The 27,678-nt window shown below is 41.1% G+C and overlaps 1 protein-coding gene across 4 annotated transcripts in view; it reads left to right on the top strand.

Moving 5' to 3' along the window:
• Positions 1 to 27,678, top strand: part of LOC141172247 (C-Jun-amino-terminal kinase-interacting protein 3-like) — a 394,188-nt gene that overhangs the window by 216,045 nt on the left and 150,465 nt on the right. For all 4 annotated transcript variants that reach the window (XM_073656238.1, XM_073656235.1, XM_073656236.1 and 1 more), the window contains exons 9-11: positions 14,176 to 14,230; positions 20,763 to 20,915; positions 24,158 to 24,209. In XM_073656238.1, the coding sequence (XP_073512339.1) occupies positions 14,176 to 14,230; positions 20,763 to 20,915; positions 24,158 to 24,209 (260 nt within the window). The remainder of the gene's footprint in view (positions 1 to 14,175; positions 14,231 to 20,762; positions 20,916 to 24,157; positions 24,210 to 27,678) is intronic.

Raw genomic sequence — 27,678 nt, forward strand, 5'->3', positions numbered from 1 at the left:
CTTGGGCAACAACTCAGACCCCTCCTGAGCTCTAGGACGCCCCCCAGGTGTGGCTCTAGTTCCCCTCTTTTGGGTGTCCACCCCCTTTTGGGAATCCAAGTATGGAGATGCTACGACCCCTTGTTTCCCCAAGGAACTCTCAACCGTCTGGTACCTTTCCACCAACCCCACCAAATCATCGGCATTATGGGGATCTCCCTGGGCAACCCAGGATTGCACTGACCTCGGAAGAGAGTGTATGAACCTGTCTATAACAACCCTTTCTGTGCTGGGGAGGAAGTTTCAGGTTGCAACCACTTTTGGACCAGGTGTAGGAGGTCGAACAGTTGGGACCGGGGAGATTTGTCACTGCAATAGGCCCAGTCGTGCACCCGTTGCACCCTGACAGTCAGTCACTCCCAATCGCGCCAAGATCTCAGTTTTTAATTTAGCATAGTCTTTTGCGTCCTGCAAGGCCAGGTCATAATAGGCCTTTTGTGGCTCCCCTGTTAAATATGGCGCCAAAACCTCCGCCCACTGCTCCGGAGGCAATTTCTTCCGCTCTGCCACCCTCTCAAAGATGGTCAGGAACGCCTCGACGTCATCACCCGGAGTCATCTTTTGCAATGATCTCCTTACCGTCTTCCTCACGTGAGAGTCATCACCTGGCGTAGGGGGTGGGGCGGTTGCCCTGCCACTTATCACCTCTGCCAGGAGCTCCATCTGCTACTTGTGCTGCAGTTGTTGCATCTGCTGCTGCTGTTGCCACTGCTGCTGCTGCGCCTGCTGTTGCTGTTGGTGCTGCTGCATGTTAGCCTGCACCAGTTGCCTAATCAGCTCCTCCATGCTGCCGGACGTCCCTGGCTGGCGGCCTTCACCCAGGACATGAACGGTTTCTTGTAGCAATCACACTGCCCCTTGGGATTCGTGCTCGTGCTTCTAGCACCAATTGTAGGGTTTTCTACTCACTTCAGCCGCGTTAGAGGTAGGCACAGGACACTGTCTCTTTAAAATGTCCAAGGCAGGTTTATTATGCTGCATAAACCGCATTTTCAGAAGTAAACAAAAGAAAGCCTTATCCAGCACAGTGTAACAAAAACAGAAAATTAACAGTGCATGCATTATGGCGGCTTCACCCGCTCACGTTCACTGTCAATGTCCTTTTGGAAAAAACACTCTGGAGGTCTCCACACCTCCAGCAACAGACCTTGAATGAGACACTTGGTCTCCATTTGATACACACGCCAATCCCCCCATCTCTTATGACTGCTCGAAAAAAACAGCCCTGATACACCTAATTAACCCTCTCAGCACTACTTGTGCTGGAGCATGCTTTTCTTATTTTACATCACTGAAGTTGCCAACCTCAGCAATACATATCTCCCCTCAAGGACATGTCCGGTGACCATCTTACAGATGACTCTCTGTTTCCTATCATTTAGCCAATTCCTTACCCTTCCACATATAGTTCCAGCAAGTCCTTGCTTCTGTAGCTTCAGTATAAGGCTGTTATGTGGTAGAGTATCAAATGCCTTTGCAAAGTCCAGATAAATCACATCAGCCACATTACCAACATCCAGATTTGCAGTTTCCTCCTCATAGAAGCCCTACATGTTGGTTACACACAACCTATTTTTCATGAATCTATGCTGGTTATCATTTATTATATTATTCTCTGCGATATAACTAGGCAGGTCATCTCTTATGATGCCCTCAAAAACTTTGCACACTACCGATGTCAGACTTACTGGATGGTAGTTACCTGGATCCACCTTCTTATCTTTCTTAAATATCGGTACCACATCGGCTATCCTCCAACCCTGTGGCACTACCCCTGTTACAAGAGAGTCTAAGAATATGAGATACAGCGGTTTGTTAATTACTGAGCTCAATTCCCTCAGTATCCGTGGATGAATACCTTCTGGGCCAGGGGATTTGTCAATGTTTCAATTGCTCAGATGCAGGCGTACTTCTTTTTTTGTTAAACTAGTTATATTAGGTGGTGAACTTTGATTTTTGCCCTGATGAAAGATCCCTGAAACAGACTGTTGGTGAACACAGATGAAAAGTGTCTAATATCTCAGCCTTCTCTTTGTCCTCTATAATTATCTTGTTATTATCCTGTTTTGAGGGGCTGGTACCATCTGATTTTCTCTTTTTGTCATTTTTTGGGATTTATTTTAATGTCCCTGGCGATTTGTTGCTCTGTAGATAATTTTGCTAGCTTGATTTCTTTTTTACATTTCATATTTAGGTCTTTATACTCCTGAAATGCTATTTCTGTATTCTCGGCCTTCAAGATTTTGAATGGCCTTTTGCTTTTGTCTTATTAAACGTTGTACTGTCTTATTTATCCATAATGGTTTCTTTTTATTCCTGGACACATCCCTGGTTATATTATAAATATGTATATATAATCTCTAAATGAATATTTCAAATCTCTGATGATCAGTGATGATCCGCGTCCGGAGTATCCTAACAATCACAAAAAATACTGCTCTGATGTGCACAGCTCTCCTATGCTGACCACATATCGCTGTTTATGGGCTCAGTGGTAAGTCTGAGCTTGTCCATCGCTCTGTATATAAAAGCTGCAGTATTTTGTGTGATCAGTGGGGTATCGGGAACATGGCCCCCACTTATGGGCAGATATTTTAATGCATATTATTAATTTATAAATAAAATTCAGAATGACAATTTAAAGCCTTTTCTGTTTCTAAGAGCACCACTTAGTTTCCAGTCTTTTTTCTTCTTTGGATGCATTTGGAATTTTCTTCCCTTTTCCTGCATATAGCGAGTTTTACTTAAGCATAGGCTTAGTTGCTACCAGGCTGGCAAAGATCTTTAATTGCTTATTCACACATCAGTATTTAGTCAGTATTTTTCAGCAGTGTTTGTATGCCAAAACTAGGAGCGGAATATGCAGAGAAAAACTATAATTGGAAGATTGACACCTGTTCTGTGTTTTGGAGACACTCCTGGTTTTGGCATACATATATTGATGAAACACTGATCAAAAAGTGTGAATAAAGCCTAAATCTGTGCTTCAGAATAGGTGTCATTGCAATGCTTGTTGGAAAGTTTTATAATTCAGGACCCGAGTGCTTTATTTGTGAATGGGCGACCCATTGAGGCTTAGGCTGATGCGAGTTTTGGCATTTTCCATTTGGGTCAGAAATAAAGCACTTGTAAATTTTAATTGTATCTGGCTCCTGTGAGAGTACTCAACTCTGGGAATTTTAAGGAAATATTTTCCTTTGTCCCTAGCTATAAAAATGTTTGAGTGTGTGTCAGTCTCAAAACTTTTGGTTATCTCTGTACATACAAATTTTGATTTTCAGTTTGTGTCTTCAGTGTTTTTAGATCTTTTAGGCTGCATTCACACAATTGTGTGAAATGTCCGAGTACTGCCTGATTTTCTCTCTCAATATCCATTGAGTTAAATGGCTCTATCTATTCAGACAGCCGTTATAATGACGGATCTGAGCAGGAGAGCTGTGAAACGCACAGCATGTCCTATTCTGATCCATTTTGAGGATCAAAGTAGACATAATCATTGCGTGTGTGTGCTCTCCCGTACAAAATCAGGCAGCACACCGACACTTCACACGGACTTGTGAGTGCAGCTCAGCCTTAGTCAGATGTTTCTACAGTGGGTACGGAAAGTATTCCGACCCCTTTACATTTTTCACTCTTTGTTTCATTGCAGCCATTTGGTAAATTCTAAAAAGTTCATTTTTTTTCTCCTTAAAGTACACTCTGCATCCCATCTTGACTGAAAAAAAAAGAAATGTAGAAGTTTTTGCAAATTTATTAAAGAAAAAATGAAATATCACATGGTCATAAGTATTCAGATCCTTTGCTCAGTATTGAGCAGAAGCACCCTTTAGAGCTAGTACAGCCGTGAGACCTTCTTGGGAATGATGCAACAAGTTTTTCACACCTGGATTTGGGGATCCTCTGCCATTCTTCCTTGCAGATCCTCTCCAGTTCCGTCAGGTTGGATGGTGAACATTGGTGGACAGCCATTTTCAGGTCTCTCCAGAGATGCTCAATTGTGTTTAGGTCAGGGCTCTGGCTGGGCCAGTCAAGAATGGCCACAGAGTTGTTCTGAAGCCACTCCTTTGTTATTTTAGCTGTGTGCTTAGGGTCATTGTCTTGTTGGAAGGTGAACCTTCTGCCAATTCTGAGGTCCAGAGCACTCTGGAAGAGGTTTTCATCCAGGATGTCTCTGTACTTGGCCTCATTCATGTTTGCTTTAATTGCAACCAGTCGTCCTGTCCCTGCAGCTGAAAAACATCATATTTCACTGTTGGGATTGTTTTGGGCATATAATGAGCAGTGCATGGTTTTCTCCACACATACCGCTTAGAATTATCACCAAAAAGTTATATCTTCATCTCATCAGACCAGAGAATCTTATTTCTCATAGTCTGGGAGTCCTTCATGAGTTTTTGAGCAAACTCTATGCTGGCTTTCATGTCTTGCACTGAGGAGAGGCTTCCGTCGGGCCACTCTGCCATTAAGGCCTGACTGGTGGAGGGCTGCAGTGATAGTTGACTTTGTGGAACTTTCTCCCATCTCCCTACTGCATCTCTGGCACTCAGCCACAGTGATCTTGGGGTTCTTCTTTAACTCTCTCACGAAGGCTCTTCTCCCACGATTACTTAGTTTGGCTGGACAGCCAGGTCTAGGAAGATTTCTAGTGGTCCTAAACTTCTTCCATTTATGGATTATGGAGGCCATTGTGCTCTTAGGAACCTTGAGTAATGTAGAAATTCTTTTGTAACCTTGGTCAGATCTGTGCCTTGCCACAATTCTGTCTCTGAGCTCCTTGGGGAGTTCATTTTGAGCTCATGATTCTCATTTGGTCTGTCATGCACTGTGAGCTATGAGGTCTTGTATAGCCAGGTGTGTGCCTTTCCAAATCTAGTCCTATCAGTTTAATTAAACACAGCTGGACTCCAATGAAGGAGTAGATCCATCTCAAGAAGGATCACAAGGAAATAGGCAGCATGTGACTTAAATATGAGTGTCTGAGCAAAGGGTCTGAATACTTATGCCCATGTGATATTTCAGCTTTTCTTTTTTAATAAATTTGCAAAAATTTCTACATTTCTGTTTTTTTCATTCAACGTATTTTTTTTTTAAATTATTCAGCTCAGGGCTGATATTTAGTGGCCTGGGAAGCTCCGTGGGTATTACCCCCTTCCCAGGCTTCAAACATTTGCCCCAGCCGTCTGCTTAACCCCCGCTAGAGACTAAAATTACGGGGAACCCCACGCCAATTTTATTTTTATTAAATCCTTTATTTTAACACTAAATGACAAGTACAGTAATCAACACTATCACTGTACTTCATATATATGTGACTGACAAGTTTCTATCTATCTAATCTATGTGTGATTCTCTATTCTTTCTGTTCTAAAATGTCGGGTACCGATGCTGAATTGCCGGCCGGCTTTTGTAAAGAGACGGGTGCATGAAAACACTATTATTTTTTTTTAATAAATCCTTTATTTTAACACTAAATGACAAGTACAGTAAGCAACACTATCACTGTACTTCTTATATATTTGACTGACATGTTTCTATCTATATAATCTATGTGTGATACTCTATTCTTTCGGTTCTAAATTGTCGGGTACCGGTGTATGCCGCTGCTGAATTGCCGGCTTTTCATGTTTCACTGTGAGCACTGTTCGCATCGATTTGGGCAATCACTGTGATGCCACAACCACCATGGCTGTGGCAATACAGTGAGTGGCAGACAATCCCTCCATGATTGATGCTCTAAATAGCGCCAGACATGCAGGACGGGGACTCGAGCTCTCGCCCGAGCATCGGGCAAGTGCTCGGCGAGCTCCGAGCATCTCGAGTACTGAGATGCTCGGGCGAGTACCGAGCAGTGGCGAGCATACTCGCTCATCACCACTTCATCTAAAGTTAATTAAAATTTCTCCTTGAAAAATTAAGCAGCAAAATTTGTGAAAATCCAAATGTGTCAGTCCCAAATAACTTGGCCACAACTGTAAATATGTATTGGATTTTTATTGAGATGATTAAGATAAGATGGTTTCTCAATAATTAATGAATCTGTCTGTTAAAATAAACTTCACTTATTTTAGCCATCAATTCATCCAGTGTGGATGTAGCCTGAGTTTATGTAAGTGTTCCAATTTAGATATTTCAATATATAGTGTTGACACTACGTTGTTTTAGTCTTACTATTATATAAACATTATCCCCCACAAGAAGTGCCTCCCAACGTACATCATCCAAACCATATGCTATAAAGATTGAGCAGAATTAATATACACAGTGTCACTTCAGACATACATTATACTACTGAGCTGTGTTTGTGAATTCAGTGAAAAATAGTGCGAAGAAAAAATTAAACGTTTAATGTCATTATTAACTTTAGACAATATAGAGGAGGGAGAGCTTTTAATTGGTTCAGAAGGTAATGGGTTGCCCACTATTGGAAGCCTTTACAAGGTGCACCATTGCCCCTTGAATGTTACAGCTGGGACTTTGTGCTTCCTTTTAACAGTTAAAACAGAGGAGAATACAGCATCAGGAACAAATTTTACATCCTTGATTATACAAAAGGGGATTCTACCTAGCCAAATAAGATCTCATGCTTTGCACTGACAAGGGGCAACACCCCGAAACACTGTCTGCAAATTGAGATTCTGGTTTGGCTTTTATCCTTTGTTATATGGTAAGGCTTGTTAAAGGGGTGCTGTTGACTTTTAGAATTGCTACTTCCAGTAAGTGGCACTAGAGTTAAAGTTCTGTTCCTCACAAAAGGGGGTTGCATTGCAGGCTTGCATTTGTAGTTTTAATTCGATGTAGACAATTCTCTAAATTATTAGACTTTTGTTGAAAAAGCTCAGCATTTTTTTAAATGATGATGAAGAGGATGGGATGTCCGTAGGCCTGTAATATGATCTACACTCTTCTGTTTGCATATCTTACCTGCCTTGGCCTCAGTCCTTACTTCACCAGTTTTTAGACAAAGGGATGACCTTCTTACAATGATGCCGGCCATTACCTGTTCTGGTTGTGCAGAAGTACCTTATGTTAATCACGAAGTATACATTAGGTTGCTCTCCTTAAAGGGGTTGTCCACTTCTAGGACAAGCCCTTCTTGATCTAACTGTTTGGCTCAGTTAAAATAAAAAAGATTATACTCCCTTCCCTTGCCGGCGCCGTTCCAACGGTGTCTGCATTCGTGTTCCCGGGGCTCTCATGCGGTTGTTGTGACAAATGAGCCAGGCGCCCAATCAGCGCTGGTGTCACTGTCCCAGCCTTTGTATGGTTAAGTTATTAACAGGAAGTGAGTGGCAGCCGCAGCTCTCACTTGCTGTTAATTACTAGTGATGAGCGAGCATGCTTGTTACTTGAGATTTACGAGCATGTTCGGGTGTTTTCCGAGCATCTTTCACGCAGGGTATGGGAAAGACTTAGTGCAACACAGAGGGAAAGGGAGCACAGACACTAGGGAAAGGGGGAAGTGAAGACCTCCTAGTCTGGTCTAGTGTCACCCTTTCTCAACTGCCGTCCCTATATTGGCTCTTCACCAATCGCACCACGCGTGCCTCGCCCTTACTTTCCCTGGCGTATGGCTAAGGCTAGGGAAGGGAGGAGATGAGCATTAGTTGATCTCTGCTAAACTCTATAGAAAACAAGGGTAGACAAACAGGGGGAGTAGCTTAGCTTTAAACGACTCCAGACAAATGCGCCCACAGCCTCAAGCTCCAGAGAGTACTGCTCTTGCTAAAGCCTCCCAAGTAGTAATGAATATCGCCGGCACCTCCCTCTCAGACACACCAGGGATTTATACACTTAGGCCAGGGAGCTAATTAGCCAGAGGGAGGTAGTCGCTGGGTCTTTGAGACAGCTAACCTCTAATAAGATGTCTGTAATGCCAAACGTAGAGATCTCCTGCAACCAACTGCAGGACTACTGTCAGTAACCTCCGACACACCCATGACAGCATCTTCGGTGTGCTCGAATGTTATGTTTGAGTCACTCGTGTGCATGATTTGCAACTGTTTGACAGCTTTAATACACATGAGGAATGTCTGTTTGTTAGGCATTCCTCACATTTATTAAAGCTGTCAAAGAGTCGCATATCATGCACACAGAGTGACTCAAACGTAACATTCAAGCACGCTGCAAATACTGGTCGAGCACCTGAGTATGCTTGTCGAAAGGTTTAACAGAACACGCTCGCTCATCACTATTAATTACTTAACTGTGCGAAGGCTGGGACAGTGACGCCAGAGCTGATTGGGTTCCTGGCTCATGTGTCTCAACCGTACAAGAGCCACAGGAACGCGAGTGCTGACACCGTTGAAATGTCGTCGGCACAGTAGGGGAGTATAAGCTTTATTTTATTGGGGTCAAACATTTAGATCAAGAAAGGATTGTGCTAGTAGTGGACAACCCCTTGTAATAGTGATGCCCTCTTAGTTTGCATTTCTTTACACAATACGGCGTACACTGCAAAGGAATTCCATACATGGGTGTCCACCCAGGAAGCCTCCCCTAAAGCTCATGCACCAAAAAGCCTTCAATTTGCCAGGGCCTATGCTGAAAATGATGAAGACTGCTGGGACTCTATACTCTGGAGTAACTGTCGAACATGGACAGAAAGGGCCCCTGTGCAAGAACAATATATCGGCCCTTTGCAGTCCAAGAGCTTCTATAAATGCAAAATTGCATCTGCTTTGGAGCTGAATGTGGCCCCCTTAAATCCTGGATCCCTGTGCAGCTGCACAGATTGCACCAATGATATGTCCACCCCAGTCTGGAGTGATAAGACCAAGATAAATGTTTTTGCAACTGATGAAATTAAAACTGTATGGCATTTCAAAGGTGAAGAGAAAAAGAAAAATGCATGGTGCCTAAAGTGAAACCTGGTGGTGGCAGTGTCCTTATGTGGGGTTGCATTAGTGCTCCTGGTGTTGGGGGGAATCATGAATTCACAGACGTACTGCTCTATATGGAAATAAAAGATGCTGCCATCACTCCATGCCCTTGGTAGATGTGCACTTTTGCAATGTGACAATGACACAAAATATACATGTAAGACCACAGTAGCATTTCTGCAGAAGAATAGGGTGAAAATGAATTCAGTGGCCAAGTGTCTCCTGATCTAAACCTGGAAGAATGGAAAAAGATCGATGTTGCAGTATGTCGGGAACTTGTTCATTCCATGCTTAGAAGACTTGGTGCTGTCTTTACAAATCATGGAGGTCATACAAAATACTAGATGTAGTAGCTTTGTATGTGAGGTATATTCATTTTTGCATCAAGTAATTTGAATAAAACTTAAGATTTTGTAATGAATGTTGTATAATAAAAAAATTGTTCTGTGAAACTCAAGTGCTTTTTACAGTACTAGCAAAAGCTCTGAGATTTCAGAAATCTTATGCACTCTTTTTTTTTTTTCTTCCTGAGTGAATTTGAGAACTGTTGTATTTTTGCAGTGTTTTTTTACCCACAGAACAGAGGTACCCAACCTTTCTGACATTGAGAGCCACATTCCGCTTTGAGAGAGGAGTCGCGAGCCATATTTAGGTCTAAGTGCGAATCACGAGCTACATCCAGCTCCCGTCCCCTTACAGTAGCATCGCAGAGCCCTCATTACTGGTATAATGACAGCCAAAGCTTTTCCATAGAAATCACACCAAGGCAGTATACGAAGATCCAGAGATTCCAACAATATCTCCAATCAGTATTCTTGCATCAATCACTCTCACCACACTGTTGCATCCAGCTTCAAGCATCTCCACTGACAGTTTGCATCATCCGTTATCCAACTTACCATACTTAAATTATCTCTGAACCCCTAAGGCCAGAATATTCCCTTTCAGATCTGCTCTTCTGTGTATGGCTACTCATAAAATTCACCATCTGGAGACCTGCTCTTCATAATTGTTTGGTAGTCCTGATACTAATGCACCAAGCTGGCAGGCAGCTGCGAGCCACACATCATGGGCTCGCGAGCCACAGGTTGGGAACCCCTACTATAAAAAGTTAAGAGAAAATGCTTCAAAAAATACAACAAATGTTTTTGCAGTGTTTTGGTGAAGAAAACTGCTAAGAGAGCAGGTTTTGGCTGCAGAAAAAAATGTAGCAAAAATGCTGCATTTGAATATAGCTTTAGAATGAATTGTATAAGAAAAACATCCCAAAGTTATATTACTACACCCAGCATCAAAACAAATGTTTGCATTGTTCAGAAGTGCAAAACAGACAAGTAATAAAGCTGGCTATATAGTTTGGAAAACAATGCCTCATAATCCCTGCATCTGTATGCATGATCACTTTGTAAAGAAGCATGCATTTGTTCTGAATGGGAGATTTTACTGGAGGAGTGAAAGGGGTACTCTGGAGAGAAAATTGTTTTTTTGTGCTGTCCCTGCCCTCATACACTAAAGATGAGATGCCCAGTGCACTTTAATTATCTTTATAACACTTGTAATTCAGTATGACAGGAGCTGCTCCTCACTGCTCTCCAGTCCAGGACAATGCATCACACACTGGTGTGCATCTATCCCTTGTGAGTAACAGCCAGCCTGAGAAGAGGGTGATGTGGCCACACCCCTTGTTCTTTACAGAGAAACAGCTATTATCAGCAGGCTGGCTGATAACTGCATGAAGCTGCACACTGCTGTAATGTCCCAAACCGGAGGGGGGAGCAGTAAGGAGCAGCTCCTGTCACACAGAATTACAAGTGTTTTAAAGAGATAACACAGGTCTGCAAAAAATAAAATTTCTAGAGCCGTTTTGGTTATTCCACCTTACCTTTATGTTTTTTGGTGTGCTGAATCCGAAAATTACCTCTGCTTTGTCATAGGACATCACGTTTCCTGACAATTTAGGTGACTATGTAAAATAGGGCAATACCGCAAAATAAATGAAAATAGACTTATAAAATTACATTTTTTTATTACAATTGTTTCATGAAAATCATTTTTGAACTGGAATGAGCTCACTAAAACAAATTGTTTTTCCCTGCGAGGCTCCTCTTGGTACATTTACGCTTGTGAGTAGCATCTGGAATGTCTCGCTGAAGCATTCAACAGTACTCTGCCATCTTGTAATGCTCCATTTTCCCTGGTATCTTCTTTCCATCTCTTTAATGTCCAGTTGGAATCTTTCACCTTGCTCTTTACTCACAGCTCCCAAATTTTCAGGAAAGTAGTCAAGGTGGGAATGGAGGAAATGCACTTTCAAACTCATCAGGCAACCTAAAGCTTGAAATGCTTTCAGCATTCGTCCAACAATCTTTTTGTAGTCAGGATCTTGTTTATTGCCTAAAAATTTCTCTACGACCTCTTTAAAGGGAGCCTGTCACGTCCTAGCTACTCTCTACACTGCCCCCATAGCATTGTTAGTGATGGAATGTGCATCACTAACCAGCTTTTTCCATTAAAATTGTTGCAGCTATAATGATTTTATAATCTTTAATATACTTAGATCCTACCTGCTCATTCAGTCATAGGGGTGTGCTTGTCATATTCAGTCATGGGCAGCGGCAGCATTCACTCACTGCTGACATCCCCCATGTATTTAAATACTGCTCCCGGAAAGCGCTGATATTTTGAGGAGCACGCGCACTTGTAGATGTCCGGCTGCCTGCACAGTGAGGCTGTGTGAGTACCAGCTTCACAGCGCATTCGCTATGACACGCTATGTTCCCTTCGCGTGCGCAGTGAAGCTGTTAATCACACAGTCTCACCTCACAAGCGCCGGTAATAGAGCGTCATAGCGCATGCGCAGTGAAGCTGCGAACTACACAGCTTCACTGCACATGCGCTATGACGCTCTATTCCCTGCACTTGCGCAGTGAGGCTGTGTGATTACCAGCTTCACTGCGCTTGCGCAGGGAACACGGCGCGTCATAGCGGGGGGCCGGACATGTACAAGTGCGCATGCGCCCCACAATATCAACGCTTTCCAGGAGCAGTATTTAAATACATGGGTGATGCCAGCAGTGAGTGAATGCTGCGCTGCCCATGACTGAATATGACAAGCACACCCCTATGACTGAATGAGCCATGTAGGATCTAAGTATATTAAAGATTATAAAATCATTATAGCTGCACCAATTTTAATGGAAAAAGCTTGTTAGTGATGCACATTGCATCACTTACAATGCTATGGGGGCAGTGTAGAGGGTAGCTAGTACGTTGCAGGTTCCCTTAAAATGCAATCCACCCTTCTTTTTGAGGATCCGTCATGGTATTGACAAACTCTTTATCAGCTATAAGCCTTCTAATATCTGGTCCGACTAACACACTTTCCTTCAATTTTGCCTCCAAGAGGCTTGGAAACTTGGTGACCAAGTATTTGAAGCATTCCCCATCTCTTGCAAGTGATTTTACGAATTGCTTCATCAAGCCCAATTTTATGTGGAGAGATGGTAGAAGAACTTTATTGGGAGGCACCAAAGTTTCCCAGAGGACGTTTTTTTTTCACCAACTGTGAGCTCACTCGGCTGCCAACTCTTCTTGGTTGAGTGATTTTGACGGTCTCGACTGTCCCACAGACACAGAAAACAAGGGTATTTGGTGTACCCAGCTTGTTGCCCAAGCAGCATGCACAAGACCTTCAAAGCCCCACGCACTTGCCAACCGTGGTCTTTATATTTACAGTAAGTTTTGCGAAGAACCAATTCCAAGTTCTCGTAGGTTTCCTTCAAGTGTACGGAATGACCTACAAGGATAGAAGCATAAAAACCGCCTTTGTGGAGTTATTCTGCTTTGAGATTTCTTTTTTAAGAATCTATAAAAAGACACCATTGCGCTGAATCATATTAGATTTTGAATTGACCCATCAAACCTTCGACATCAATGCAATAAACCAACTTGTCTTCCTGGGCAAACTAAGGAACGAACTCCTTTTCACAATGTCTGAACCATGTAAAAGACACTCCTGGTAACAATAAATTCCTGCTTTTGAGCCTTGATCCGAGTAACTCAGCGGCATCTTTGGGAAGATTCAAGTCACTTACTAAATCCTTTATCTCCTCCTGGTAAAAAAAATTGGTCTTGTATCATCTTCAAAGTCAGAACTTGATTCTTCATCTGATAAAGGTATGATTCCACCTTCATCGGAGCTAGGTATCTCTTCCAATGTAGCAGGGGCCTTGGGTACTGGTATATCTATGCCATAGGGGATGGGATAAATTGATGAGTGAAGATTGGGGTATGAAATGGAATGCTTCCATTTGGAATTATACCCTTTCACATCGCATGAACAAAAGTAACAGTCGTCACTATGGTTCTTTTGCTCTCGCCATACCATAGGAATCCCATAAGGGAAAGCTTTTCTCTTACCCTTGAACCAATTTCGGAGGTCCTCAACACAGCGTTAACACACTTTGAGGCGCCCAAACTTTATCTTGATCTCCAAATTTTAGTCCAAAGTATGCGAAGTATACTTTTTTCACTAAGTCTGTAATATTCAGCTGTTGATTTCACACTGTATATTCATCACAAATGAAACCGAAACGGTCAGGCGAATTAATACTCTTCCGCAAAGCCATAACGCTAATTTGGGGAAACACGGTTGATGAATGAAATTCCAATGCAAGTTTCTTGAAAGCATAAGGACCTTTCATTATGTCACTAACCACCTGACTGCCACCAGCCAATCACGCAGTTCCCATTGATGTTAATGGGGAAAGAAAATCAACCGCCTGCCAATGATTCACACCAGAGTTTGCAAAAGAACCTATAGGTTTGTGGCAAGTCCTGACGTTTAGGATTTTTTTTTAAATATTTTTTTCATTATCAAAACACCAAAATACATGGAAATTATATGAAAATAATCAAACGGCTTTTTAGTCACAGACCTGTGCAATTAAAGTGCACTGGGCATCTCAACTTTATAATGTACGAGGGCAGGGACAGTACAAAAATGTTTTATCTCCCTGGAATACCCCTTGATGTACTAAAAATCAGTTTTTCAAGGAGTTTAACTTCATGTTTAATGCCTACTCAACTATACATTCTACATTCTACACTGTGCTAATGGTCCATAAACATTTTTTTCCCATTCTTTGTGTTTTTTGTGATTAGCTATATAGTCACCTATATATATGTATGTGCATATGTCTAGCAGTTTTATGCTATACACATTATAATCTTTATATTTTTCTTTTTTTTTATCAAGGTGGTAATCCTGTAGATGCTTTGATGGTTGAGAATGCGCAGCTGAGAGATGCACAGTAAGCTTAAAAAATTTGTAATTTGTAGTGCCAGTATTTCCATTTTTCATGTATGAGGCTGTGTGCCCATGATGCGTTTTTTAAGCGTTTCCGCAGCTGCAGAAATGCTTAAAAAACGCATGGTAGAAGTCCTGCCATGTTCCCCAATGATAATCCGGCTGCGGTAATTTCCACTGCGGATTATCATTGCGGAAAAAAACGCAGCACTACCAATTATTTTGCGGAAGTGCTGCGTTTTCGCCGCCATTCACTTGCATTAGAACGCTACAATTCCTCAAGGCTGCATCTGTACTTGCGTAATTGGCGCGTTCTAATGTGCGGATCGTACCCGGGTGTTGAGGACAGGAGACTCTCCTCCACACCCAGGTACCATTAAAAGCTGTAAAAAAAAAAAAAAAAGAATAAAATAAAAATAAAGATTATATTCACCTTCCGACGGCCCCCAGACTCCTTCCCTGTGCTGGCTGCCAACAGATCGCGCAGGACTGAAGGACCTGTGGTGACGTCACAGTCATGTGACGGGCAGGTCCTTCAGTACAGCGTACCGCGATCTGCTGGCAGCCAGCACAGGAGCGCAGCAAGACAGCGTGGGCCATCGGAGGGTAAGTATAGGTTTATTTTTTTATTTTTAACCATTCTCTCGGGTCACACTATATAAACCCATGCCGGTTGCATGGATTTATATAGTGTGACCAAGTTGTCACAAGCACTTTCCAAGTGATGCTAAAATCCCTTGGAAAGCGCTTGACAACCCGCATGCGGAAATGTGAGAAACGCTTCACATCTGCTTGTCCCTGGCAGGAAAAACGCATGTACAATCCACATGTACAATCCGTATGCGTTTTTTTCTGCCAGGGAGATGCAGAAACGCTCAGGAAAAATCCTGAGCATTTCTGCATCGTGGGCACATAGCCTTATCTTTATTTTTGGACCAAAAAGATGCACTTTTTCAGCAAACAAAAAATCCTTCTAAAAAGTGTGTTCGTCTTATAGTCTGGAGGCAGTTTCTTCTGATTTGAGGAGAAGGCTGATAGTATTTCCTTCCCGATTACTGAGAAACTGCTTTCTCTCCTCCTGTCTGATACTGATTTATCCGGTTGGTGCAGGTCAGGACAGGACCTGCACATCTCTAAGGCTGGGGCTACTCTGTGACTTTTTTTGGTGTTACTGATTGATTTTAACTATTAAGTGGTAGCTGCAGTTTGCCTAATTGCATACATCTCAATATACTGCTGTGGGCTGCAGCTGTAGCTAAATAGTTTAAATGAATCAGTAGTGCTACAAAAAATTACATTGTAGCCCAGTCCTAATGCGTCACAGATGCTGCAGGTCCTGATTAACTGAATGTTTAAGGTCATGTGATTAGTCACATGTGTGTGTGTGTGTGTGTATGTATGTATATGTGTATAATAAATATATATGGTATATGTGATATGTGTGTGTTTGTGGCACAGTGTACATAATGTGCATGCTGTAGAACTATATGTGTATAAAACACTTGCTATTAAGAAATGCTAAGAATAGATGCATTACCTTCCTCTTCAAACCTTGGGCAATAAAATGTGAAGTAAATATATTTTTCCTTTTCTGAGGTCTAAGCTTAGGGTTGCGCCTTATAGTACGTTGCATCTTATAGTCTGAAAAAAAATACTGTATTTTTTCTTCAGTAAAAAGCAGAACACATTGCACATTATTTTGTTTTATAATTCTACCTCATGCTTACATAATCCCAGTGTATTCTGAAAAATGTTCACCTCTTTAAGGACAGCGCTGATTGTCCTTTTTGTGATGTTGTTTGAGGGCTTGTTTTTAATGCTGCTTGGCTGATGGCTTCTTTGCTCGGAGTCACGTATAGAGGCTGCCAGTCAAGCAGGATGAGGCAGAGCTGGTGAGGGAATAGAGCTGGAGTGACAGAGGCTTCATTTCCATACTAAGGCTACGGTCACACTATCAGTATTTTACATCAGTATTTGTTCATCTCCTGGTTTTGGCTTACAATCAGAGGAAAGGTGTAATAGAAACACGTCCACCACTTCTGCATTTTTGGTTACAAATATTGATGTGAATTATTTACCAGATACTGATAGTGTGACCGTAGCCTAATTCAAATGCTGATTTTTCAGGATTGGAAAAAAGACTGGTCATGTAAAGGGTATTACTGAACTGATTTTTGAAAGAGCTACATGCGCACATAAATACAATAGTTTGTGGTAGGAAATCCTGCTGATAGATTTACCTCCTGGACTGGTGCCGTTCCTGCAATGTCTGTCATGTCCCTTTCTTTCTGAAGCAAAACTAAAAGACTGCAAAATGATTAGCAGCCGCTGACCTCACGAGATAGAACAATGTTATACATGTCACTGGAAGAGCTACATGCACATATAAATAGTTTGGGAGTACAATCCTGCTGACAGTCCTTTTAAGAAAGGGTTGACAAGCAGTAGACCAAATGCTTTTTAAATGTTTGCTTTCCTTTCATCAAATTTTGCATAAAACAAAATTGCAAGTGAATTTAAGCAGCTGTGTAATATATCTTTATCAGAGAAATCTGCATCTTTCACCACTTATGAGCCACCTCCCCTTCCTCCTGCTGACTAAACTCCTCATCCACTCTATAAAAAAAAAAAGTAAATATATTTCTAAAGGTGCTCTTAGCAACCCATCCAATCCACACAGGCAAAGAAATCAAACCATAGATGTCAATAAATTAAGTTGTATAATAATGAAAAATGAGACAGGCGAAAAAGTATTGAACACGCGTACTGAAATGTAATTAATACAGTAGCGATCAAAGGTTTTGCATTTTTTTTTAAAAGTGTGATTACTTCTGTCTGGTTGTTGTGATGCCATTTCTCTGGTGATGAATTGAAAGTGCATGAAGTTGTCATCATGCAAGACCTTAATTTTAACCAAAATACTCTTGAATATAGGTATGGTCATTTTTTTAGAGAAAACTGGCTGCCAAAAGTTTTGCATATTCTATTTATTGATCACAACATAGAGAGTAATTCATTGTTTACAATGCCAAACATATTTTGTAGCATAACCTCTTGCTTTAATTACTTCACCACATCGACGAGGCATTGAAGCCATTAGGGTATTCAAGTACTCTTCAGGGATCTTGCTCCATTCCATTTGCAAATCTGCAAACAATTCATCTTTATTGCTATGGGTACGGGCCCCAACTAATCACCCTAACTCATCCCAAAGGTGCTCTACAGGGTTTAAATCGGGTGATTGGCTTGGCCATTGCAACAGACGAACAATTTTTTACTAAATTGGATGAATTTTCCATCCCCTGCCTACTTTGGTTTTACCATGTAGCTGTATTACATTCTCCAGTATATCCTTTTACATGGTAACATTCATATTTACATCAATTCTATGCAGAGGGCCAATGGCTGATGCAGAAAAGCAGCCCCGAACCATGACATTGCCACCACCATGTTTCACTGTAGGTGTTTGGTACCTTACATCATTCCGTTTTCCAATTGGGCAGTACATCTTGTTCTTGCCATCACTACCAAACAGATTGAACTTGGATTCATCCAACCACAGCACCTTAGACCAATCTGTCTCTTTCCATTAGCTGTGTTCTTTGGCAAACTCAAGTCGGACCTTCTGATTCTTTTCAGAGATAAAAGGATTCTTGACTGGAACTTGTGAATTCAACCCTATTTATCTTAGCCGTCGCACCACAGATTAGCGACTTACTTTTGACTCCATATTCCTCGTTCATTTTGTGTAAAATCTGGACATAACTTTTATAGACATCAGATTCTGACAGTTTCTTAATAATGTGATCAACTTTGGAGGAGGTTTTCCATGGTCTTCCGCTTTTAGGTTTGTCAGCTGTTCCATAACCTTTTTCTTTAATATATGTGACACTTGACTCTGAGAACAGTTGAACTTCCATAGCTACTTCTTTTTGGCTTTTGCCTGACTTCACTCTCAGAATAATAAGCTTCCTGACATCTGGTGATAAATTTAGCTTTGTCTTTGCCATGTTTTAACCTAAAAATACACACTTTTTTGACAAAATTCGACTACCCATGGCAAAATATGCACAACATTTGGCCCAGCAAATGTTGAAAACAAACATAAAGGGATAAAACCATGTCAAAACAATTTCCATCCTTATAGCTGACAACCATTTGCTTCCAATTACTAAAATCACCAGGAAAATGGCATCATAACAACCAGACAGAAGTAATCACACTTTTAAAAAAAGCAAAACTTTTGGTCACTACTGTACTTCGTACACAAGCCTTTGTTGGCGATGACTGCTTCAAGGCTCCTCTTGTATGAAGAATATAGTCACTTGCATTGCTCAGTTGTTATTTTGGCTCATTCTTCTACACAAACACTCTTCAAATACTGGAGATCCCGTGGGCTCCTTCTATGAACTCTGAGCTTTAGTTCCTTCCATAAATTTGCTATTGGATTCAGGTCACGTGATTGGCTTGGTAATTCTAGCAGCTTTATTTTCTTTCTCTGATACCAATTAAAAGTTTCCTTGGCTGCGTGTTTGGGATCATTGTCTTGCTGAAATTTCTGCCCTAGTTTCATTTTCAGCATCCTGTTGGATGGAAGCTGATTTTTTTTTATCAAGAATGTCTTGGTACATTTGTCCATTCAGCCTTACTTTAATCAAATGAAGTTTGCCAATGCCTTATCCTGAAAAACAGCTTCAAAAGATGATGTTCCCACCTCCAAACTTCACTGTTGGTATGGTGTTTTTGGGATGATATGCAGCACCTTTTCACTTGAAAACATGATGTGTATTGTAGAATCCAAAGAGTTCAATTATGGTCTCATCTGACCGGACTATATTCTAAATGTTGTTGCACAAACTTTAAACGTGCTTGAACACCCTTTTTGTTTAGCAATGGAGTCTTGCGTGGTGAGCTTGCATACAGGCCATGGAGGTTGAGTGCATTGCTTATTGTTTTCTCTGAAACAATTGTACCCAGAGATTCTAGGTTTTTCTGTAGCTCTCCACAGGTCCTTGGCTCTTGGACAGCTCTTCTTATTTTCACTTTCTGAAGTCTTGTGGGGAACAACTGGTCGCAGCTGGTTTATGGTGAAATAATGTGATTTCCACTTCAGGATTTTGGTCCCAACAGTGCTCACTGGAGCCTTCAGTAGTTTATATTTTTTTCTGTAACCAATGCCATCAGTTTTTTTTTGCAACAATAAGGTTGCAAAGATCTTGATTCAGCTCACTGGTTTTCCCCACCATGAGATGTATCTTGTGTGGCACTTTGGTAATGAGACACCTTTTTATAGGCCATCAGTTGAACCAGCTGATATTTTTCACTAAGTGGCAGGATTGCTTCTTAATTATTGATAGATTTTAGCTGGTGTCATGACTTTCCATGGCTTCTTGCACCTTTTTCTTCAGGTGTGCAATACTTTCTTACCCTGTGTCTTTTCTCATTATTACACATACCGTAATTTATGGACATCTATGGTTTGGATGGGTTGTTACCGACATCTGGTGAGAATTTTATGTCAATAGCACCTTCAGAAACGTATTTGGTGACGCTGTAGGCAAATAGTACTGCAGCTTCTGTCAAGTTGATATTCCTGTTTGAATCCTGGCTTCCCTAACTGCGTAGTTCTTTGCTGATGTGTAATGCTGCCGCTACATAAAGACAGCAGAGCAGTGTTTCCTCTGTCTATGTATGGGACACATCATGGCAGCTACTCTCTCTCTCTCTCTCTCTCTCTCTCTCTCTCTCTCTCTCTCTCTCTATAAATGGATATTGATAGATACATATCTATATGTGTGTATATTTATCTACATGTGTGTGTGTGTGTGTGTGTGTGTGTGTATATATAATATATATATATATATATATATATATATATATATACACGATCTATATAGGTATATGTGGCATTTGGAAAGCCGTCTTCGTTTTTTAGTGTTGATAAACCAATAGTTTTAGGCCCCAAGTCACATAAGTGTTTTCTATTTGTTACAGTTAAAGGGAATCTGTCATTAGGCTCAACCCTCCTAAGCCTTCTCTATGGGCACAAAGGTCATTGGAAGCTGAATTTTATGATACATTGAAATCTGTGATCCAATGTATTATTCCAGAGAAATACGCATTTTTAATAATATGTAAATGATATATTGTCTGAATTAGATCTCCCTGAGAATTTGTCTCCAGAGCTTATTTTAAATTAATGTAGCTGTTATCAGTGTGAGACATGAAGATCAGGAGAGCAAACTGTCAGTCATTACATGTCTCACACTGGCAATGCCCCTTATTTAAAATAAAATAAGCCCTGGAGGCAGACACTCAGGAAGATCTATGTCCGGCCCAGAGATCTTAACATCTCATTTACATATTTTAAAAAAATGTGGATTTCTCTAGAATAAGACATCGGATCACAGATCTTAAGGTATCATATTATTCAGCTTCCTATAACCTACATGCCCATTAAACGGCTTGATCCTACTGATGGATTTCCTTTAGGAGTATTCTGAGGTTTTCTAATATTAACTGTTATTTCTTGGCAGGAATGAAGTTGATATGGCTAGAAAGAGTCTCATTGCAAGAGTGGAGGAGCTTACGGCAGAGCGAGAGTCTCTTAAAAGCGAGATTGAAACTGTAATGCAAAACCTGTCTCGTTGTGAGTTCAAGTTAAGAGAAACTGATCAGGATCTGCAGATGTAAGTTTGTACTTTTATGAATAACAACACTGGGGGGCTAGGAAATCTCCAGGAAGTAAAGATTTTGTAATGTGAGAAGATACCGCATGATCTGTCAAAGTATTCTAAAGAGTATTATTAAATATTATTTTGCCAAGAATGACTCAAGCATTCATGCAGCTTAACAACAAGTATTTTGCTTACCTATGATGTCAAGTGTTTTTGAATCTTTAATCCTCTCTTAATTCTTGTCTTTGGACATATATTCATGAACTGACTGTACTATTTTAATTCCACTTTATAGCCCCTGGTAATCTGACATAATGCATACACTTTTTTTTTTCTTTGCAGATGCCTTACATAGGTACATAGATTCCACTTTCTCGTTGTTTTAATCTATTTTTATGCAGTGTTGAGAGAGAGAGAGCGAAATTCATTCCCACTCCAAAAATAGGAACACAAAAGCCTGGGTAAACTCATCATCCCACCATTCCTACACACAGTTGCTCTATATAGTTGTTTAGTCTGATAAAGTAACCCAGACTCTTTTTATATTAATTTATTGGGGAAGAACGTTCCATAGCCTCACTGCTTCTTCAGTAAGGAAAAATTCTTTCCTCTGGGGTGTCACATTCATTTTCACAGAAGGCAACATCAACATTATGGTTGCCTTCAAAAGGTCAATTGAAATTTTAAATGCAGATGTCCATGCAACACTGTACGAGCTTGTACTGCAATGCATGGACTAGCCGTCCCTGGGTAGCGGGGTGAAGAGAGCCGTCCCCGGGTGGCAAGGCAAAGAGAGCCCTCCCCGGGTAGCGGGGCGAAGAGAGCTGTGCCAGACCTCAGAATCCAAGATGGACTGCTCCCTATGCTAAGTACCGGCTGCGTCTGCTCTGATTCAAAGGTGGAACCACACAAAAGTGCTGACTGACTACGTTCACACTCTTATGCTGGCTGACTGCGTTCACGGGGGCTCACAGTTTGTGCTGGCTGACTGCGATCACGGCATGCACTGTTCACTCTAACAAAGATGGCACTTTCTCCTTGTTCTGCCTCCCACTTCCTTTTTTTACCACTTTCTGCATCTGCTCAGATTGAAAGATTGCATCAACTCCCTGTGCCATTTCCGCCCCCTAGTTAAGCACTGGTTTTGTCAATGTAAAATGCAGCCAGTACTTGGTAAAGGTGCTGGCGCCTGCACAGGGGGCGGCTGCCATTTTAGATTTTGAGCTCTGGCGTACATTTCAACACTTCTCCGACTGGCTCTCCACTTTCCCACTTTCCCTGTACAGAGAGCTGGTAAGTGTTATGATCTGCTACAAGCACTAAGGAAAGAAAGGAGATCTGTCCCTACAATAGAACTAAGCTAGATCCCTACGATATAACGGGGAACCTGATCCTGCGATCAGACCCGCTAAAGTCCTCGGCTAGTCTGTACGAAGACCTATAGATGCAAGGGAGGGATCCCTACAAGAACTAGGGACTGGGATAAAGTTGGGCACCTCCTAGCAGAAATTGTAGCCGTAAAAGACAAACACACAACATAGAACATAAAGGTCCGAAGACCAAGCTAAACTGACTGAGAAAGGTAAGTTAGCCTGGTGCTTAGTTAAGAGTAGAAATTACAATGAAGTCCAGCAAGGCCAGGAGGGCGGAGCAGGATTAAATAGGCAAACAAGGTCATGTGACCAGCAAGATAGAAAAAACCGAACAGGAGAGTTCTAACAGTAAGAGCATTGTTGAACTGTTTCCTGACCTCACATGCCGCATTGAATGACATGACGCACCGTAAGTTTGACACCTATGCTTGAGTCTAGACATAATGGATCATTTACAGGTCCCCATAGATCACCATATTGACCCTTAATACATTTGTACATAGTATACATAATTACCAACCTTTAACAATCTTGGCTCACCACTGAAAAGTTTTAAGTTATTTTGAAATGTTAACACTTAAAGCCTCTCATTTTTTTACTGGTGGAATCTGACCTCCCGACACCTTGCCAATTAGCACACCAGAGGATCTGCAACTTTTATGGCATCCATGTTAAAAATCTTTTTTTAATTTGCCTAATCCCTTTTTGGGACATTAATCTAGCTGTTTCCTTAAAGGAGTTGTCCAGTGAATAGAATTTATCACTTACCCAGAGGATCGGCGATAACTTCTAAATCATCAGAGGGTCCAAGTTCTGGAACCCTCATCAATCAGCAGAATGAGGGCTTTTTATCCCCATTAAAATGGTGCAGCAGTGTGCATACCCCACCGCCTCTTCGTTCATTCACTCTTGGACTGCTAAGCGCATAGCTGGGCTTTTTTCTTCAGCCACATTGAGAATTAATAGACAGTCATCTGAGCATTTGCATTACTACTCCATTCTAACTGGAATAAAATTGCCACATTCTGCCAGTAAGCAGGGTACCCAGCGGGTAGATCTCATCAATATTCTATTTAGCAGATGGTCAAACAGAGGATTTAATATGAAGACTCCCCACATCCATTGTCCATATAGTGTTTCCTAAATTAGTGTGTATGGGTGCCAGAGCTCTTGCCGACCATCCACTTAACAAATATAAAGAAAAGGATGGGCATATCTAAGGAATAAAATCTTCTTTATTGCAAAATGAAAATGGATAAAAAAACCTTTCCAATGTAAAAGGTTTACATGATGGCCATGAAAGAGTGATGCGTTTCCAGCATATCCATTTTTGATATGCAATAAAGAAGATTCCTCTATTTTTATTCCTTGGCTGTCCTGCTCTTTTTCTCAATGTTTACCAGATAACCTCCTTTTGAAGGTGTATCTCATCCTGGACATTTTCTAGTCCCTCTTCTGGTACAAACACCTGTATTAAGAATAAGGGTCTCCTGACCCTTCAGGTGAGACCACCAGCATAGACAATCCTGGTGAAGAATGAATGGAGAGGTATGTGTATTTGCATTTGTAGCCTTTTTTGTCTGTTGGCCACCAGCCACAGTGTGCCTCCTATTTGCATTGCCAGCCCTCATGCAGTGCCATAGAGACACTAACAAGTAAAATCACCAATCAAAGGATCGATCATAAATTAATAAATATCAAATTCCTAAAATGGTGATGAATATTCATTGACAATAAATTGAAGGTCCATTACTTAATTATCTCCTCTTAATGAATTACAAATATTTTGGGTTTATTTCTAAGTCAAAATATCTCTTGAAGGAGATTTGCTTGCCAATAAAATGTGATTGATAAGTGGGTGTTTATTTTTTTAATATTAAGGACTCGAATTGAACTGGACGAAGCAAGAAAGTTATGCAGAGAGGATGCCGAGGTACGTTAATGTAACTGGTTATTGTAATTTCAAGAATTGTTTGAAATATTCTGAATGCATATTATCCCCTATACATCCTAATTCTCAGACACTTTACCCATATATAATATGATTTATTGTAAACTGTTAAACATTCTGTGCAACTACCCCTCCCCCAATGACCTATGACTGACATTTTCATCACTGATCACTTGAGGTTATGTGGAGTGCTTTCAGGAGCCGAGGCCACTTCATAACCTGGCAGATGCCAAAGCTACTATTAACCATTTACATGATGCTGTTAATAATTGGCAATTGTGGGGAACTTTTGGGTCACTAGAGTAGCCAATGGCCTGAAAGGTCCCCGTGGCTGCAATTTTAGTCCTCTTGTGAAGCATAGCTATACACTGGGCTTCTTGGCAAAAAGAAAATTAAACTGTATACAGCAATATTAAAGGGGTTTTCCCTCTAACAAAGTACATTTTAATTAATAGATCTTGGACTAAAAATAAATTCCACAATTCGATGTGCTAAAAAAATGTTCCTTTGCTGACATAATCTTATATATGAGCCCCTGCTATGTACTATGTAGTGGCTGTGTCTTACCATGCATGAGCACATTCTGATCATACCACATCTCCTGGGCAGTGGAGGAAGAGAAAGAGATTATACAGACATTACAGCACAGGATTGCAGCTGTTCAGTTTGCCATCCACTTACACACCCTAGTGTTTCATTGACTGTTTTGCCTATTGATTTACAGTTTAGTACATAATTATACATTTTATTTCCTCTACCTTAATACATTACCTTACATTTATCTCCATTAAACTTCAGTTGCCATTTCTCAGCTCAAGCCTCCAGCTTATATTCTTTAAATCCCTCTGTAACATTAAATTATCCTCCTCTGTATTGATCACCCTGCAGACTTTAGCATCTTCTGCAAATATTGAAGTTCTACTCTGTATGCCCCCTACAATGTTATTAATAAATATGTTAAAAAAGGGCCCAATACTGACACCTATGATATGCCACTGTTAACTGTGACCCAATTGCAGTGTGTTCCATTGATAACCACCCTTTGTTTCCTTCCACTGAGCCAGTTGTATACCCAGTTACAGATATGTTCCCCTAGTTCCATTATTCTCTTTTTATGTACCACACCTTTTGTGTGACACCGTAACAAATGCCTTTGAAGAGTAAATATAGACAACATCATTTAAGTTGCCCTGGTCCAGTCTGGAGCTTACTTCCTCATAGAAACTGATCAGATTAGTTTGACAGGACCGTTCCCTCATAAAAGCATGACGATACTGGGTTATAATGTTATTTTTATTGAGATACTCCAAGATAGAATCTTTTAGGAAATCCTCAAGGATTTTACCCACATTAGAGGTTAAACTTAGCAGCCTATAATTTCCAGGCTCAGATTTTGTCCCCTTTTTGAATATTGGCACCACATTTGCTATACGCCAGTCCAGTAGTGCAGACCCTATTGTTATGGAATCTGTGTATATTAGAAATAGTTTGCTGTCTATCACTGTTGTCTTTCATGGGATTTTCTTGTATAAATACTGATGCGAAAATTGCGTTTAGCAGATTGGCCTTTCCCTCATCCTCTTCCACCATTTCACCCCGACTAATTTTGAGGGGGCCAACACTATCATTTTTGAGTTTCTTACTGTTAATGTAGTTGAAGAATATTTTTGGATTATTTTTACTATCTTTGGCAATGAGTCTTTCTATCTCAACCTTTGTTGCCTTGATTTGCTTTTTACACTATTTCTTTCTTTCTATAATTATTTAATGCCTTGTCACTACCCTTTTCTGTAATTCTGAAATCGCGTTCTTTTTGTCATTTATTGCGCTCCTTACCGCTCTATAGCCATAGTTGTTTCCTCCTATTTCTAGCTTGTTTCATGCTTATAAAAGTGTCCTGTGAATGAATGAACAAATAATAAGTCCGCAGGACGTACAGGTGACGTTTCACCGTCCCTGGCTAATCAAAAGCCCCTCTGGGGACGTCCCTCTTACTGCTCTATTTTGCCATATTGGTGTCCTCCTATTTCTAACTTAATTGTCCCCATAGGGTGTATGTTGTGCACAGGTCCTATTCAAGATGCTTCTAAAAGTGTCCCAGTTGCTTTGTGTACTTTTAATTCTCAGGACATTGTACAGTTTATGGCACCAAGATCATCTCTCAGCAATTGGAAATTCACCTTCCTGAAGTTTAGTGTCCTTATAGCCCCTTTAGTATACATTTTATTAAATGATACATGAAAACATATTTGTTTTGTGATCGCAATTACCCAAGTGAACCCCACCTTGTGTAATTGATATTTTTTTAATATTCGGTCTAGCAGTTCCCCTCTTGTTGAACCAGTGAAGTGTCTTTCATTGTCTAAAACCTTTTTTTACAGGACCTGCAGGTTTCTGCTCCCCAATTTATATCAGGGTAGTTGAAGTCCCCCATAATAATTACTCCTTCCTAGTTTGCTGCCTCATTTATTTGCTTTGTAAGGATATTTTCTGCCACTTCCATTATATTTGGAAACTTATATCAAACCACTATCAGTATTTTATTACTCTTCCTCCATCCCTTTATCTCCACCCACAGGGACACTACATTTTCCCCCACCCTCCACATATACACAAATAGCTTCACATATATTAATAATGTGATGTAGTTTAACAGCCCTGTCATAGCTCTCGTCCAGCCATGTCGCCGTTATTCCCACCATATCATAATTTTATTCCAATATTAATGCTAATTCCTCCATCTTGTTGGCAAGGCCTCTGACATTAATATGCATGCCGTTTATGTATTTCTCTGTTCCTCTATTCCTGCTTAGTGTATTGATTGTCGTAACTCCTCTCCCCATGTCACCCACAATTTCATTACTTACTCCCTGATCGCTATTTACACAATCTTACCCTTCAGTACAGTAACCCCCCCCCCTCCTCAGTCCTCAGTTTAAATACTTCTCCAACCTTCTAGCCATTTTTCCCCCATCACAGCTGCACCCTCCCCATTTAGGTGCAGCCCATCCCCAGTGTAGAGCCTCAGCCCACAAAGGAGTCTGCCCAGTTCTCCAGAAACCCCAAACTCTCCTTCTTACAGAAATTCCTGAGCCACTTATTCGCCTCTCTAATCTGCTGCCTCCATGGCATGGCAAGTGGTACAGGCAGTATTTAAAAAAATACTACCTTCAAGATCACTGCTTTAATGACCTTCCACCTACCTCTAACTTTGTCACTGGTGTCAATGTGCACCATGGCGGCTGGGTTTTCCCCAGCCCCGCCCACAGATTTTGTGAACCCGATGAGCGATGTGCCGAACTCGAGCGCCAGGAAGACCACAAACAACAACAGTTAGGCGATACTGGTCTTTGCGACAGATTTTCCCATCTGTTCCCATAACAAAGGAGTCCACCAATACCAGCCCGTGTCTGGCCTGCCCTGCACTCATATTCCCCTCCTTACTGGAGCA

The sequence above is a fragment of the Phyllobates terribilis genome, unplaced genomic scaffold (genome assembly GCF_046119375.1).
Source record: "Phyllobates terribilis strain yellow unplaced genomic scaffold, ASM4611937v1 Scaffold_12__6_contigs__length_324123572, whole genome shotgun sequence".
Taxonomy (NCBI): Eukaryota; Metazoa; Chordata; class Amphibia; order Anura; family Dendrobatidae; genus Phyllobates; species Phyllobates terribilis.